Genomic DNA, 19216 nt, shown 5'->3' on the forward strand with positions numbered 1-19216 from the left:
AATACTTGCACTGACTTCAATGTTATTTAAATAGAAACGCAAACATACAAGACTGATTAATGAAAAATATAGACGGTGATGGTAGGTACCCACGGACTTTCATATACCAGAGATCTACCACCTTATCTATGCCTTCTTTTAAAAAGAAATATGCCTACGTTGTGTAATGTTTTGAAGGATATTGCAGCCAATTATTTGGGAATCAGGAAATAAGATTATCATATAAAAAATATTCAATACACGATTTCTAATTATTAATATACACAGGTCTTTGAGGATTAGTTTAGTTTCTTAGAGTCAAGATCAGTAGAGCAGTGCAGTACCATGCAGTTGATTGTTTATTTAGAATATGGCGAGCGATGTACTCGTGTCGTCATTAAATTGACCAAAATTATTCAAATTAAAATAACGTAACATGTAACTCGATAGGCAAAGTTAAACATTACTATCAAATGAGCCCTAAAATGGGTATTTATAATCAGTTATTTGTAAACTGACTAATACAATAAATAAAGTACAATTCGCATTCAGTTACTTACACTTTTGAATAGTTGATGATGACTCTTTTAATCTACATATTATGGCTGGCTTCATCAAATTCTAATTGGAAACTTTGCTATCAGTTTGATGAAGCCAACTATTTCACTTCACTTGGTTTAGATATTGTTGATGTAGCTTCCAACTTGCAAGGGAACATTGCTGTTAACAGCTCTAGTTATGGTATTAAGGTACAAATAAACACACATATGAACGAAAATATTTTATTGCTATGAACTAAATCACTGAAAAGAGTACGCCTAACTCAGCGCCATTCACTAAGCATAAACAAAGTAACAATTGACGAATTCCGTAACACAAGATCCTAAAGTAGTTAGATATTTGAATATTTACACGTTTGCCGTAAGCTGACGGAATATTTCCTATACACAACAATCACCACTCGACGACTGATAAGCTTTCTACAAATAAAAATTAATCACTTTAAAACATTTTTGTTCATTTTTATTTCAAACTCTTAATAAAACGCGCCGTCTTATACATAACCAACTTATTTAAGAGGAAATCTTTAGAATTTGATATATTATCTACATAGTTTATAGTTTAAATATACAAGTATAACCATTCACTTCTTGACATAAGCGGTAGATGATCCAACGGAATAAACACTTTTAGGTAAGTAAATTGATTGTTTAGTTACATTAAACTAACACTAATCTACGTCGTCGGTCTCGGGAGAAGCTCTGGGAGCTAGCCTTTCTTTAGCCACTTCTGCTTCGTTAGTTACCAGAGGCGGATCGTCATTGTTTACTTCGATCCTCTCTTTTCGTCTGCGATCTAGAGTCGAAGTCTCGGCTTCAACGTTAGCTACTTCCACGTTGTCGTCTCCGGCTGCTTCAGGCAAGAGATTCTCGATGTTATTCACGTTTGAATTACTACCAACTATTTTCACTTCAGATTGGGAGTTTTTCCTAGCAATTACTTCTATTTTGATGGCATTTTCTCCGTTCGTAGCATTAGTATCTTTATCAGTGTTTCTGATTTCGTCAGTGGATGGCGCGGCGAGAGCGCGCTCTTCAGTTTCAGGCTGTGCTGGAGCTGTAGTTTCAACTACGTTAGTATCCGTAGGCCTATTTAATATCACTTCACCCGTGTGAGTGGTGTTAGTCTGCGCAGTGGACACAGACGGCGAGGTCTGCGTGGTAGACTGTGCAGTGTTTTGGACAGTTTGTGTCGTGGACTGCGTTGTGGGTGGAGAAGCTTGCGTGCCGGTGCCTGGTGCGTCGTGGTAAGCGGCACCGCTGGCCATAGCGGCTATCCCAGCCAACCCCATCATACCGGCCATGCCACGGTGCGTACGCAATAGAACTTGCTGCAGCTGAGCTTGTTGTAGTATTACCGGCAACTCGTAGTGATGGAAGAAATACAGCATGGAGTGCTGAAACAAAAACATTATATTATGAAATGCTCTGAGGGTTTCAATATTGTTATTTTATTGTCTTTAGTAAACATGGTAGTACTTTTTAACGAAAAACCAATAAGTAGAAAAGAGATAAGCGCGTGGTTTGCGCGACGGTTACGATTGCCAATGTGTTTGTAAACGATACTAGAGCAGGTTATGAGACACGTTCAACGAACTGAGCAAAACTCTTTCAGACAAATAAATGAGCGACTCGTGACGATGTCTTCACTCCTCTCGTCTTTATTTATTTATTTCTGGGTCAAAGTTCCCTCCCCTCACGACGTCCGACATAAGTTTTAATTAAGAAACTTGTGACCGCTCCTAACTCAACTTTTATTTGAAATTATATTTTCTGATCCCCCCGTTTTGATTTTTTCCGAGTGGCGGCTACGCAACGGGTTACGGGTGGGGACAAGTTGCGACACCTTCATGATTTATTATTCCCCGCGTACAGGATGCTTCAACGGCAAATTGAAAGAATTTGGGCAACATTCTTTGCATTTATTTTGTATGAAGAGTGCGAATACAGTTAATATTATAGTATGATTTAACATTTTATCACATTGTTGTGTTTAGTTTAGTTAGTTTAGATTAGTTTTTAATCTATGATTAGATTTTGATGACTATGACTTAACTAGATTGCGGCAACATTTACTTTGATTTGATTTTAACGTTTATAGCGACAAACTTATCTCACCTCAAGGTATGCTATTGGACTTCAAGGAAGTGAATAATATAGTCACTCGTTGTGTCTCATCTATTCCTCTCAAGATTAGAGACTATATTGTTAGAATTCTATTCCTGGACGACGTTATTCCAAATTGGTATGACTGAAAGCATCGTTTACTCATAATTTCCACGATCAACAAAACAACTCCAAAATAATCTTGTACTGACAAACTAGCGCTTTTTGGACCGTCTGCAAGATACTATCCATTATTTATTTGTATCGAAATAAAAACGCGATATTGAAATAGGTCCATGCAAACATATACAGATGGGACATCGGAACACACAAGTGGAGCGTGTACGCTCCGCATTTTCCGAACATTATTCGGCGTTAATTAACACGACCCGATGGTGGTCCCAGCCCAATCTGTTCGCAGATCATCGCCATAGCAAATATAAAAAAGGATCAAACGTTTAAAAGGTATTTAATGGACAGAGATGATGCCCTTTTATACGGCCATTAAAATCGGTCGCTTTGAGATTTACCGGCCACCCTGTTAGACGGATACGTGAATAAAAAACGAGATCTCTTTTTATCAATTTTCACATCGTTTGTAACAGATTACAACGGCTTTTTTGCCCGGGCTAAAAAGCGTGGCTTTAAGTCGCGTCCGCTTTAGAGGTTGTGAAATTTCAGTGCTTGGTAAATTAACATTTTTATAGCATAGGTTCATGAATTGGTTAACATTAGATTCAGATATCAACACTAGCCAAGATAGTGAAGAATTATGATTGTGCCGCTGGCTTTCCACGGGATAAGGGATTCAAATGAGAAAGGGGTAAAGATAACCAGACATTTTTACACTATCAATTACCTACATTTTTATTCTTTCTATGACATATACCCATTTAATAACCTGAGACTATAAATTATTCTAAGAAAACAATAGACAAGATCAAACCCAACGCTTTGTCAAAGAAACAAAGAAATTGCCTTATAATTTTTACAGAGCCATAATAGTAAGTCGTTTATACAACAGGCCAGGTTAATACCTAACTTCTAACGCCGACTTAAAACACTTCAAAGGCGGACGAAAGTTCTTTGCGGTGATAAATTTTTTAGCCGCAAAATTGTCTTAAACACTTTACGGTCGGCGCGTTGATTATGCCGAGACGGAACAAAACTCCGACAAAAAAGTTATTTTGACTTAAAATGCAGAGAAAAGTATGGCGTTGCACGGTTTTTGTGTGTACGTCTATTTATGTTGTGTATTCTTGTTCTATTCAAAGAAAATACAATTAGTAAATAATTCCAATTGATTATAAATGGTTGCGATCGCAATTTAAAGTCAATATAAACAATTGGCTAATACTGAAACAGAATTCACTATTATCTTCTTCTTCGGGGTTTTACCATTCATTTGGTGGTAGCTATCCCTGCAGATCTTTTACTACAAATCTGAGTTTATTGTCGTTTGTATTTAAGTCCACTTCAAAATATAAGTATTATTCAAATTTATATTCAAAATATAAATTCAGAAGACATAATAAACTTAAAACTACACGAACTTAAAAATTATAACTAATTAAAGGCCACAATACAACAATCGCGCGAATATCGTCGTTAAGAACTTGCCCTAAAGGAAACAACTAATTGTATGTACGCTGAACAAAGTAAGCCGCTAACAGTGTTTGACTTAACTATAATTTGCAAGAGATCTGCAAGATTACAACACTTTACAGCGTTCCGTTAGCGTGATGGCGGACGTTTTCTGTTGATTTAGGACTTGACAGAAATTAACTAAAGTGCGGCTATTATAGCTCCGGCATGAACGAGACGCTATATTATTTCGAGTGCTAGTTTTATACGCAATATAATGTTAACAATTATAAATTTTCCTTTGTGACCTTGATCTATAGTATGATAGAGATTTTTGGCGATTTATTAATCAATTATTTAGGAGCGCTAAGAGATAAGTATTAATTTTCCATTAATCGCTTTACGAAGTGCAATTCGTCACTGAAGACTACGCCGTTATCAATCGATTCGCGTCTCTATTATACTGATCATAGTAATCAAATTAAATTTTAAACATCAGCTAACTTTAAAAACCGATAGATCTGAAACATGATTTTTATTAATAACCCGACACGGCCGATGATTATGAGATAAGCCCCCACTTTGCATTCCGAGGAGGCTTGTTGTGACGTCACCCTCGGCGCTGTAATCCTGAGCCTACACCCCGCGCTTGCTTGCTTTCCGACGCACAAGAAATTATCCCTGAATTTGTTGTAGCTCCGACGGCATTTCCATTATGTCGTGTATTATATATTATGTACTGTGAACGTGTCACGGGCTTATTGTGAAAGCATCGTCATTTTTATGTGTTAATATTAAATTCAGATAATATTTAATTCATGGTGTTTGAACGCATTTATACTTGTAACAAATAAATAATTATAATAAAGATTTCAAGCAACATATTTCTGAACTATGTTGATTATTTCCTAATCACAATTATACATAAAGTGTACAACATTTTGATCCGTCACTAGGTATCTAAATTTGCAATTAGCACCGCCCTATTGGTTTCTTTGCGGATATCATTCATTTGTCAGCAGACATTTTTACTTCACTAATTTAAAAATCGCACCAAAAATATGTAACCTTTAAAATATAAGTTAATTTCAAAATAAAAGCGTGCGAGATACAAGTAATATAATGCCTCGACATCGACATGATGCCTCGAGGTAAAAATGTATCGATCATATAAGTTTCAACGGGATTCGTGTGAAATGTTGACTATTTTAATTATTATTGACTTAAAAACGAGACGAGGCGTAAAATATAACGATTACGAGGAAATTAACATAATGCATCATAATCAACATTTTCTTTGCGACACATAGTTCGATAAGCAAAATATAAGTAAAGACCTATTGCTGTAATTCTGAAGTTGACTTGTACTGCTACGGAGAATTCTATGGAAATCAGCACAGTAACTGAAAAAATTACAGGTTTCAAAGTTTATACATTTATATAATTTCCATACGTAAATATTATATTTAATAACATTTAACTGACAACCCTGTCATCACTGCCAATTAACATCTACATGAAATGATTAAGTAGCATTCGTTGAAGATGCGAGGTACGATGTACACCCATGCTGATGACTTATCAGACTGATTCTACCCTAAAACATACGACCGCAATTTGGCAGCGGATTATATTTGTATACTAATACGTATTGCACCACGAAAGATTCCAATAAACTAGCTTAAATCTTTCACGCACCATTTCCCTCTGAATAAATAATCCACCTAAGTTCATTTACATTTTGATTCTAGCTATACAAAATAAAATTCGCTTACAAAATAGAGACTATAAAATACACGGATTAACTCACACCTTAACCCTTTTTCTACTCGACATTACCTATATCGCAAGTGGCACGGTGGCACACAAACGATGAGATCAGATCGATATACGAGCGAGCACGGGTATCGCTATTCGCTACCCGGGTGGGTATATCGGTACCCGGGCAAGTATATCAGTACCCGGTCAGGCCATGTTATTAACTTCCGCGCGCCGTTGCCACCGGATATCGACGCCGGAGTCGATCTGTGCCAGACACTGCACCGTATTGCACATTGTGTGTTATGAGACATATCTATGACCATTATGTTAGATCTCGATTCACATATTATAACGAATGGTTGGATGTTTATAAAAAATCACTCTTAAACCGATGAAGATAGAGATGATATTTGTAAGCGAAATACGCAATGAGTGCCACTAAGTTTAATGAAACGTAGACGGCCCAGGAAAAAGTAGCAAAGCTACTGTCATGAAAAAAATAACATTGCGAAATACAACATTGAGATTAATGACTAACTAAATGCGCCAAACTACTTACAACCTACACTTTTTTATTGAGTTCTTTAACATTGTGTACACCACTATGCACTATGCATGCGAAAATAGACTAAAAATGATACATATTTTTGTTAAAACCAACCGTCATACTCATACCGATACAATAGGTAGATACGCACCTATATCACAGGTACGGTTTACTTCAATGCACTAATTGCTGTAATAGCAAATGTGCCCAATATCCGTTTACTATGTGTACGCATCCATCACACGCCAAATTATTGGACGGACGTGTCGCGATTATGAACTTCCTGTCGGTGCCTTGTTCTGTTTATGTTATATAGTTATCCTTGTTTAGTTATAATCAGAATATAATGGAGGCTATTAGCATTATAGTTCGATAGTTGATTGTGATTCAAATATGTACACATATGGCTAGGTTTTTCTCGCATTCTTGTTAGTTTTGTGTATAGGTATAATTATATATGAGTGCGTGAAGAGAAAACGATGTACCGCTTTTTAGACACATTGCGCGCTTGGAAGAGTGAGATTTTCTATGATCAAAGTTCATATAGAGAGCAGAAAAAAATATATGTATATGTGTTACAAATGTATTAAATTCGACGTTCGAATTTTAACGAGCGGACGACAATTACTATGGAATAAAAATTCACCATTCCACTGAGCAACAGTGCAGGTTCTTATTAATGTTTTTTCTTACTCGGATAAATAGTTTCAGAAATAGGCTCCTAGATCCAAATTCACAATCTTTACTACTTATATCAATGTAGAAGTTATTGCCTGCCGGAAAGTTATTTACGAAGCCAATGAATTCTCAAATGCGTTTGCAGTTTTAGAAAATTAAAATTACCTTTCCTCTCACAATTATTCTACTTAATAGCAATAATGTAATGTTTATTTGATAGTTGCACACATGTGGTACAGTGATGCGCGGAAAACGTCGTCACGCGTCGAAACGCCAGCATCCCGGCGTCCCCCGGGCCCCGGGGCGACCAGGAGAAAATATTACACGCGTTGATGTTATTTGGATTGGCCCGGGATACATTTGACAAAACTTTAACGCATTGCCGTGGCGGCATGGCGAGTCAATTTTTGATAACAGGCGAAATAATAACGTCTCGTTTGTACCTTTTTTTTAAATAGATAATTCAGACATATATAAATATAAACACACGCACACGCCTTTATTTCGAAGGGGTAGGCAGAGGCGCCACTGGTTCACGCATTTTCAGTCGTGTGTATTTCTTCCCATGATGTGATAGGGGGCGATCCTATTACCATATCAGCCACAAATTCCAGAGTCCGATCTGATACTGATTACAAAACCCAATATCACTTAGTCCGACCCGGGGACGTAATCCGAGACCACACAACTACGCCCCGTTACAGTGAAAATATAGATTTATTTATATAAAAGTTCACGCATAAAGTACATAATCAATACATGGATACATTTTATATGACTAATTACTATAAACGTATAAAGAAATATATTTTATATATTATTATTTCTATATGGTATTTATTTGCGCCATTCAGTCTTCATAATTTAATCCTTCTAAAATCAACACAAACATCACAGCTATAAAATAACTGATGAACAAGTGCAAGGTATTTTGTGTCTAATATTATCAATGTTTAAGTCCCCTATCGTTTGTGTACACAAGTCTCGTATAGCAGTATGTCACAGGAACGCATGGGGACGTGATTTGTTGACAAATGGACGCACGCCGAAAACCCCTGTCGGCTGTGCAGGTTTTCTTTTATTTCAAGAATAATTCACAATGTTGTAAGACTGTGAGAAAATTATAAAATACTGTCTGCCCCATTTTGTAGCATAATACCTATAGAATTCTGGGTGCTTTCAGTTAATTCGCGGTTCATTAAATATGAGAAAGCATACAAATATAATACACATAAAACAAAATACAACTTAAGCAGGTACTTTATTTTAATCAAAATAAACTGAATTAATCAATCAGATATTATTGAACCCTTAGAAAATTCTGATTAAAGTTAAATTGTCGCACTCCAGACTTTTGATGTCGAAGAAATCTCCGAATGTCGGGAAGGGATGCGTCAGTAAATTATCTAACAAAATAAAAAATAGTTTTCTTATATTCTCGGTACCCGAAATTTTATCAAAAGTACTTATTCCGTGGGTCCTGTTCTCTCAAAAAAGTGAAAAGATGAAACAATTAAACCATTGAAAGTAAATAATTACTTTACGTGTCCCTTTGCTACGTTCCTTACCCATTAAACTATGTAATTATTGACAAACCATCGGACTAGAACATATTTAATATTTATACATCTCTACTCTTATTATAATAAGATACCAACAAAATAAATATTTAACAAATACTCTTTAAAACATTCATATTTATATAGAATATACTTTGATAGATGAAATACCACTTAAACAAACTTCATTTGTATAGTATTACACAACTTCAGGGCACAAAAATTTAAAATCATGCCGATTGATTTTCCATGAAAAATGAAATGTTAGGAATACTTTAAACATCCACTGGCAAAAAATAATATGGGGTTAAATAGTTGATTAATTTAACTGTGAACGGTCTGCGTAACGAGTGCGAGACAGGAGCGAGGCGGTTTCGGGCCGAGTGCGTAGCGTCGCCCGCCGCGGCATGAGTTCGACATCAAAGTGCACTGGGTTTTATCTACTTCATCAGACTGATTAAACAACCGTATTATAGATCAACGGCAAAATATGTATGTTTCGCTACGGTTACATTAATTTTTATCAAAATTGAACACGACGGAATGATTTAACTTTCCCAATAGGTATGGACCAAATGAAGTGTCCAAAACTAAATTTAAAACCCCATTGGCATTTTCCTGCTGACTTTTGAAAAGAGCTACTTCACATTACGTGAAAAAATGAGCTTCATATTGACTATCGATGTTTACGTTTTAATTAAAATCAATTTTCGGTACCGTCGCTGCAGGAAATTATGCACGAAAATCGTGGAATATCGTAATTACACAAACAGACGCCGCGATTGGATACTGTATACGCGATGCACTCTCTGTGCATAATTATTTTTCACTGGCCGATCTTTGGTGATTCGAAATGTAGCCCGATATTCATATTTAACTTTCATTCCGTTCGATATTGTAACACCCATATCCTTTCATTTTGTTGTGCCTGTATATAAAAATGTTACGAAATGAAATTGTATTTCTTATTTTTCGTTTTTTTTTTACGTCTAAATGCATTTTTCGGACATACAAACGTATTAAATTGCTATTTGCTATGTAGTTTCCATAACGATATACAAATTAATTTTCAAGCAATTAAACTAGAGAAATTAAGAAATTCTAGTAGTGCAAGGTCTACAAGGTGCTACAATATGTATGCAGCAGAAATTATAAACAAATTAGTTTGATTATAGTTAAGTTGGACCTATCATATCATATTTAGAGAATAGTTACTAAAAAAAAAAAAATAAGTTTCTTACCTGAATAAAAAGCCAAGAGGTGACGAGCGCCAAACTGCTGTACTGTCCGTTGAAACGATAGTGATATGCGTAGAACGAGAAGTGGTACAAGTAGAAGAATCTGTGAACAAACAGAAAACTAATTAAGTATACGAATGACAACCTTGTGTAATGGTTTTGAGAGTGGCAAAGTTGTTTTTCGATTATTTTGTAATGCCATTGCTTTATTTACCGCTGAACAGTCATAGATAATATTAGACCCATAAATATTTACCGTAACTTTTCCTACTTTCAACTTTGACATTGGCAAAATCATCATCAGCCAAAGATGGAGCCACAATCTAAAAATTGAATTGAATTGAATTGAGTGGCAAAGTTGTAGGCGTTTTTATTTAGAGCAGATGTGTTCCGTCTCGACCAGGGAGGCACGAAATAAACGGTAGCTTAACGTCCAGCACAGTGGCTTTGATGTTGCATTTCATATTAAAATATACGAGTATTCTACGAATAATAGTAACGCACAAATATCTCGCTTTCATAAACGTCGTTAAATGACAATTACAATCAGATGACTCACAATTCGTTCGCCCAATTCGTACTAGAAGTAGCTTCTTATAAATAAATTGTAAATATCAAAATACCTTTCTACGATCTGATCTAAAAATCCTGCTTTCCCTTATGCAAATAAAAGACAGTAAGTAGTAGGTAGTAGTAGGTACTAGGTAGTGGTAGTGGTAGTGGTTGTATGAAAAATTATATCTACCTATTAATGCCACAAGAAAGATCTTTGAACCCCTTTATAAGCATTTTGCGCGCAAGGGGGACTGAGAGATTTAGCATATTCAAAATTCATATAGAGGAGTGCAGAAAAATAAAAGAAGTTACAAATATAATAAATTCCACGTTCGAGTTTCCACCGCTGAATCATCACTTGTATACATCTGTAAAAAGTCTTAAGAAATCACTATAATCATCTATTCCGACAGTACCTATTTTATACAAATATAAGTGCTACAATGTTTGTTATGAATTGTGATATTTCTCAGTATTTATCGTTTTTCTCCGATAATATGTTATAACTAAGCTCGTGTTTTTTAACAACGTAAACACTAAACATAAACAATTTCTGGAAAAACAAAAGAATTATGACGCACAAAATCAAACATGACATTATTATATTTCAAAACACGTTGAGAAAAATACTTTTTGTTGATGAGAGGTTGTCCACTAGACACAATGAAACTTAAGTAGGGGTCGTTATTTTATGTTCGCTAATTGGCTAACAGAAAAATAAACAATTTTGAGACGTAATATCGTAGTTGGTGTTTCCATGAAATGTTTGTGAGGATTAGATAGTTTTACACCCACCGGCAACTCAACAATAATAAGTGCATAAAACTATCTTTACTAGGTATACCTATCGCATATTGCGTTGTTGGAATTTTGATTTTATAATAAAATCTTCATTTTATTGTCGATACACTTCGGAGATAATGGTTCATTTAAAATGATCCTAGATACCTAATTCGGCATCTGAGTACTTAATTTATTTCAATCTCTGAACGTCTTTTTCTAAGATACGACCAAACCAAGTCTGGAAATTGTAACGATATAGCGATTGGCTCGCCTCCCATCGTATCATGGGACGACACACGCGCGGCAAAAACTGGGTCCCTTAGTGCCGGAACGGCACATTACAAGTAAAAACTGATTGCAAATCTATTATAATATAAAGCAAAAGATTTCTTTGTCTGACTGATAATTTTTATTCACAGGAAGCTACATTACAGTCCTATAGGCTACTTTTTATGCCGGAATTTGTTTTTACGTGAGCAGTGCCGCAGGCAACGTTACATATATAAAATAGATAATATAAGTAGCTATACAACTGCATAATAAACTATTGTATACTTGTAACAAAGAGATCACAAGGCAAGTAGTCTTCAAAGACATGAGCAACAAGTATCGTTCAAATGGGCGTCGTGTGGCGACACCGTGGGCGGAGTGTTCATCATTAGTGCTTTATTGAAAACATCTCACAAGCCAACCCTATTGATAATATACGACGAAAACATATTGACGCCGCAATTTTTCCACATGATATTGTGTGGGTTCGAATATTGCCATTGTCATTTATCGTAGCGCGCTAATGAGAGTAATCGCTTATTTGTGATTTTATAAATACGTTTTATGGTAATATATAAAGATATATAGAATTGATGCAAAATTGGTCGCGTACAAGCAACGGAATATGGAAACATTTATTGTTTGTAGAGTAAACATTATTGATCAATCATAGCGATCGTAGGACGAACATAATAATTGTTTGAACTTAATGACAGATACGTGACGTTGTAATTTATAACCACGTTGAGCCTTTAATTCCAGGAGAACAGTCGTGCAGACTCACATGTAAAAGCTAGTCCCTCATATAATACACCGAACACTACAATTTTAAGAGGGATGAAACAGCGAATGCAGCGCACTGCACAACGTATCAGCACTAGCACTCTACGTCCCACGGCGGCCCAATCCCATACTCGGCGTCTACTCATATGTATTATTAGGTTCGTTATCTGCTTATTTCGGTGGATAAATTCCCAATGTGAGACGAGGGCGACAAACGGCACCCCGGAAAATGAGGAAATGTCACCTCGTTATCTGAAAAGGTTGCAATTTTATTTGAAATCGATATTCACATAAACATTTTTCATCGATCGTGCCGAGTGTGAAGGAACATGCTTTCATATGGGTACTCTTTGTTGCCGATACGGATCTCTGAGTTACCACCTTTTACGTGGAATCTAAATGAATTTTATATGATTCTCTCACAAGTCGCGTGTAATTGGTAACGACTAACGAGGCGCCTTTTAAAAGTACGAAGTCAAAGCTGACAAAAGTATTTTTGTGGAAGTTAGATAGTATAGCATTTTCATAGGAATGTCTGTGTGATTGGGAGCTTACGCGGATGCTTACCTACGCCCACTATGCGTGTATATTGTAACGTGGTTTCTACGCCGCCGATATTAAATTATACGCACTAAGTACAAAAAATATTGTATACTGGGAAATATATTAAATATAATGTATCCACACTGAAACCGTGTAACATGAGCATAGATTAAAACATCGCAAGCTATACAAGGGAAAATATAATCCATTTCTACTATGTTCTGGTAGTGAACTTACTGTATCAAACACAAACCGATCAACCAAACAGAAAAACAAAAATCGTTCTAAATTTAAAATTACAACATAAACATAACAATTCACGGGGTGAAGTCGACACGCTACCTCGCAAGCGGCACACTCGCCCGTGTAACAGCAAAGGGTATGCGATTAACATGTTAATGCGAGCACAACGCTCGCTAATTACTAGCTTGAGATTAATCCGGACCGACTCGGCGGCTGCCGACGTGTGTTCGGATTAATTCCGCGGAGCGAAGCGCCAACGCGTGTTTGTTTCACGCGATGTCAATATGATTTCAAAATGGTTTCGGTGCAACGTGCTTGGGTTATAGACAGGCTTACGTTGGTTCGTTTCATATTCCGATCGTATTAGAAATTAATAAAAGCTATTTATATTTAACTTATTCTGAGTATGGTGGTACGCACGTACATTGTACAAAACGCGTTTTTATACCAATACAAATCGAACTGTAATAAGTTTCTGAGACTAGGATCGCGTATGATTTTAAGCTATTAAATTATCATTCGAATTTGTTAAATAGTTTTTGGACCAACTCCGAGGAAAAAGATAAAACAGTCATCGACATGAAAATTTTTTTTATTCATATGATCAAATTAAATTAGAATATAATCAGTATCATAATATCTATAAATTAATATCAACAGAGAACTAAATTTCATTCACGTTGAATCAAATTAAAAGCATCACAGCGATGTAGCGTCCGACAGTCGAAATGAAATTGAACAAATGTTTGTTTTCCAAAAACATCTGTTACAAAAGACAAAGAGCGATGCGTCGATTAAGTTCTTAAGTAACAATTTCATGGGTAGATCGCCCCAGGAATAATTTAAAGGGAGGGGCAGACTTCAGTGTCCGGCGGTAAGCGGCTTCTCACGCCGGCCCTTTGACGAACATCAAACGGCGCGAGATTACAAACGCATTAAACATACATGTTAGAAGAAACAACCAGCGTTTTCTTAATGTTATTTCGTCTATAAATATTTTATCGCCCTCTTAATGGAAAATGTAAATGACGTCACCGGGCGTGCGACAACCGAACGTTCCGACAACGGCCCATTTAGTTTCCCATCGCTGTGTTCGAACGTGTTTTCTTCACTTCATGTCAGACAAGTATCAGATATATTCCAAATAAAATGCTGTTCAAACCGCAACCCATGAAAATAATACATATCTCTACTACCATAACAAAATATACATCTATAATATAGTTATTATTATTTACTCGTCTCATTTGTTATTACCACTTTATATCATAATCTCTCCCACATCATATTTCACAAATCACGAATCCCATATGCGACCATTTGTCTGTTACTCATTCTAATAAGTTCCAAATAAATAATCACGTACACATAACAGGGTGAAGTGTAAGTTGCACCCTTATATCTCACAAGTTCCGTAAAGCAAGCGGCAGTCTGGACCTCAACACGGGCATGAAACACCACGACGGGAATGCCCATTTACAATTTTCCTTATTACGATGAAATTATTCAAAAGCGAGACGGTAGCGGGGGGACGAAACTGAATCTTGTTGAACTAACTCAGTGCAAAATCACTTTCGCCTCGGCCTTTGATCTCGACTGCGCCAAAGGAATGTTATTCAGTAAAAACATGCAAATTCGATAAGGTATAACACAATATTATGGATAGCGGCTGCCGGCGCGTCTGCCTCTTTACAAGAGCGCGCCGCGATCGGGAAATGGCCTCCGATATTGTTTATCAACCGTCGACAGATTTAACTCGCATGCTGCTTCGTAATGTTACAATGGATAAACCAGTTGAATGCATCAGAATATGAGTATTTAAATTACATATATATTGGATAAAAAAAAAAGCATATTATTGTTGATAACTTATGTAACCTTTAGAGGTTCAATTTAACGTCAGTCCAATTTATGTCTTTTTACCGAATATTTTATAAAGCGCTAGTCAATCCCGTAACCCACATATTTCACGATCAATACCAAGATCAAACTTAGAACAGATTGAACATGTGATTGTCATCTTGCACTAATGTTTTGAGGCCGTAGAAAAAACGACACTCCAAAACGAAATAATTATTAATCATATAAGAAATAGTTATAAATATTATCTTTATAGTATATTATTGAATGAAAATACAAAAGAACTAATGCTCTCGTTGTTTTAAAGTAACGTTTCACAAGAATTAGTAGTTCACATTTATTATTAGTATATTATAAATTTATTTTCAATATAAAATATTTACATACATTTTACATGTTTTCGCTGCCTATGAATATTTGATCAACTCTAAGCTATGGAAACATAAAAAGGATGAGCTCAATTACATTATTCACTTTGCCTTTTGACGAAAATCACATAATCTACTTTAAATCATCGAGCGTTTTTTCTTTCTTCATTATAATAAATTATGTTTCATTGGATACTGAGAATATAGGAGCGCCTACTTAATATTACTGAAATTTTAAAATTCGTTCCACACAAACTGTCTTAACGTGCGGATATTTTGTATCACATTCGATATACGAATAACAATATATGTATATTTATATATTATACACAACTAAATGACGGTGTATTGGGCTCGCGTGGGAGCTGCGCTCGTTGCTCTGAAACGCTAGATGTCTCCTAACTCCCAATACCTGCACTAACAGGATAAATTGACAATGTGGTAGCACGACTTTGGCCAAACGATAATTACTATAACTAGGTGCCTCGTAATCATTTCGCTTCATTGATCTACAGGCAATCTCACTCCATCTGGTGATTTTTATACCATCACAAGAACTTATCAACGAAAAACTAAGCATCTCAATGAGGCAATGTCGCAACGCATTAAACAAAACTGGTGCGAGTGGGGTGTAATGGAAAGGCGCCGAAACGACCCGGTCGGCCGCAGGAATCCGCAACCCCGGCAGGGTGTGTCACTAACGAAATGAAATTCCACCAGCATACCGCCGGCCGCGCGCCGACTGCGTCCGAGACCTCTATAGACAATACAAACTATCTCATACATATTCGCAATGTGATATGACCATTCAATAATCATCAAACGTCACATGAAGCTAAATTAAACTCTAATTTTTAGATCTGGTGACCAATTTAACTGGCTTAGAGAGGATGCAGGTGGTCAGAATTTCTAGCATATAAACACGCCCAAAAAACTTAAAAGTGTAGACATCATAATGGTTAGTTTAGGCTATGATTTTAAAAAGAATATTTTCTTGTTATCTCACACTTTTATTTTCTATTTGTCGTAGCATATTTAATTATTAACTCGTTTTATTTTCAATTCAACAATAGCAAAACAGAAACAATATTCCACCCAAACACAACCACAATATATTAACTTGGAATAATTTTTAACAATTACGCGAGCTGCTACAGAAATTGACTAGTTCCGTATTGCATTTGACAGCATTTCATAGCGCTCATCAGGCGAATAGGAAGCAATGCTATTTATACTAATTAATTTGGGAACGTGGGTACACCCATTCGTTGATACAGACAGGAGTTTTTGAACACGTATTACTCTAGCGAAATGTTAAACAACTGTGCGGCATGATACAGAATTCGTGTATTTCGGAAATATATTCGAAAAAAACCTTTGTTCCCAAAAATAAATTTATTTAACTCACTACATTATTCCCTTCAGATAATTTATCGTTAGGAAATGACAAATATTAATTTAGACTGAGGTAAGTAAGCTGTAATCATTATAAACTAATAAAATTTAAAAAATCAGTTGAATGGTTTAAGGTATCTCCTTGTACAATCTGTACCTCTTTATCAGAAAAGTATTGTTAATATTTTATATATAAAAATAATATTTATATATTTAATCCAACATTTTTGTCCTATACCGAATGCCGAGTGAGTAGAGTAAGTTAGTGCCGATACTAATCGAGACGGCAAGTTGCCGTGGAGTTTGACAAATGCGGTTCAACGCACAAACTCCTCCTCCGAGGAGTCCTCCGAGTTTCAATACAAACTTAATCCCGATATAGTCGCCGACTGACAAGGAAATTGGCCAATTGCATGGTGTGAATATTTTATTGGTAGTTAGTTATGTTATGCTGATGCAGAAGTTTAATTTGAAAATGAAAGAGAATAATGCTCATTATAATAAGTGAGATATCAAGTAAAATATGTACTGATTTGTGTGGGTAGAAGCTATTTATTAATATTTGATTTATTTATTATACGTAACATAAGTTAACAAAAGACGTATCCTATATCGATAAATTAGAGATAATAATGATATCTAAACATCGTTATACTAGATTTCACATATGTTCCACAAATAAATAAAACAAAATCATAAACTCTATAATAACATTGTAATGCTATACATGATATAGAACATACGTATCACAAACTATACAGAATAGTGAATACGTCAGATTAAGTTTCCTCTGTGCGAGCATTTCCCAAATTTCAACCATTCAACATGTGATCTCACAACACAATAGAACTGCATCAGAATCTCACAGTTCCGTCTGGGACAAGCTCACACTGCAAAGATACAAGGAAGTTGGCCCGGGTTCGTGCCAATTCCATATTAGTAACATTGCATCGATCAGGTTTAAGTTAGTGCCAGTTCTAAATCGCCCAGATCGTCGACTATAAGACTTCACTACTCTCGGTTACGAGAAACCCTTGAAGAAAGAAAGGTTTGGAATACTTGGCACAATGCATTTAAAAAGTTTTCTATCGAACTTTCCGAGAAAAATTACAACTCATAAAATTGTATGGTTTCGCCTTTGTAGTTAAATTGAAATTGAAAACATGTATTTCGAAAACGTAATAAATGGGTTAAATTAATTAAATTTATAAATAAGTTCGAAATTGAGTGAAATCAAATTGTCGACCGTAGCACTTTGTCGTAGCTAATTCGTAGCTTCGTAGACGCATCGTAGCCGCCGTAGCACTCAGTCACGTGCGCGGCTATCACGAAACGTTTTTACCGCATTTCCGTTTTTGAACAGCCCACGTGCCTTTGTCGACTTCGTAAAATTTGAATTCTTACGAATTTAAATTCTTAAATTCAACAAAATTTAAGTTAAGGAAAAACATTAGCCTTTTATGCCTGATCTTAAATGACGGACATCTGTAAAAGTTATATAAACAGAGACTGTATATAAGAACATGCCACAATCATTTACCCTAGCTACATTAATTATGTATAATTACATTGAAGGAGCTCGATTAGAGCTGCATATAATGTGTCACGAGAGTGGACGACGCGCGGCCCCGTTGTTTGTCCGCTACAAGATGTGTGTCGGTGATGTTATTAAATTCCCGTCTTTTCCCCCTAATCTCGTTGTCGACACGGCCCGCGGGTCCTCATCGGAAATGGCATTATTTCCCGGCCGAGAGCCCAGAGCGAACACCGGATATTCTCTGCTACCAGTAGCGCACCAACAATAAACACACCCTCAAAACTGTACGTTGCGAAATTTCAGCTATTTCCCTAAAATTAATTTATATTTATTAGAAAATATTTACTTAGAAAAAAACAAATCATTGAGTAAATTTATTTTAAAAGATATAGGCAAAGTGAAAATGTTACATTACCCATCACACCACACATGTTAAATTAACGAAATAAAACAATAATAAAATAATAATCTGCCAACAAATAATTTAATCTCATTAGAGGCAGCGGCTAATGAAGTGTGCCGACATAAGTCAGCCTCGCTAATGAAATGAAACACAATCCTTGTTTACTTTAGCCATTCAACCAGGTATTGTGTTCGGTGGATGGTTTATATTGCGTTCCCGTAACGGGTTATCACAATATTTTCATACGCCGCCGGAATTTTGGACGGAATATTCGATATTTCCACTTGACATGAAAACAAATCAAACGTAATACGAACCGCCGATAATGCATCAACGCTAATGTAAAATATTATGCATGTTTTAAGGTTTAAATTGTTTCACTGTTTTATTAATACTAGCCGTCGTCCAGTGATCGAAATTCGAGCGTCGAAATTAATATATATATATAACTACATATTATACAT

At 35.8% G+C, this 19216-nt stretch overlaps 1 protein-coding gene across 2 annotated transcripts in view; it reads right to left on the reverse strand.

The window, feature by feature from the left end:
* Window positions 1-747: 747 nt before the first annotated feature.
* Window positions 748-19216, reverse strand: part of LOC115443237 (membralin) — a 96629-nt gene continuing 78160 nt past the window's right edge. For both annotated transcript variants that reach the window (XM_037439255.1, XM_037439254.1), the window contains 2 exons: window positions 10016-10115; window positions 748-1936 (listed from right to left, as the gene is read on the reverse strand). In XM_037439255.1, coding sequence (XP_037295152.1) covers window positions 1211-1936; window positions 10016-10115 — 826 coding nt within the window. In that variant the 3' untranslated portion in view covers window positions 748-1210. The remainder of the gene's footprint in view (window positions 1937-10015; window positions 10116-19216) is intronic.

The sequence above is a fragment of the Manduca sexta genome, chromosome 16 (assembly GCF_014839805.1).
Source record: "Manduca sexta isolate Smith_Timp_Sample1 chromosome 16, JHU_Msex_v1.0, whole genome shotgun sequence".
NCBI classification, from domain to species: Eukaryota; Metazoa; Arthropoda; class Insecta; order Lepidoptera; family Sphingidae; genus Manduca; species Manduca sexta.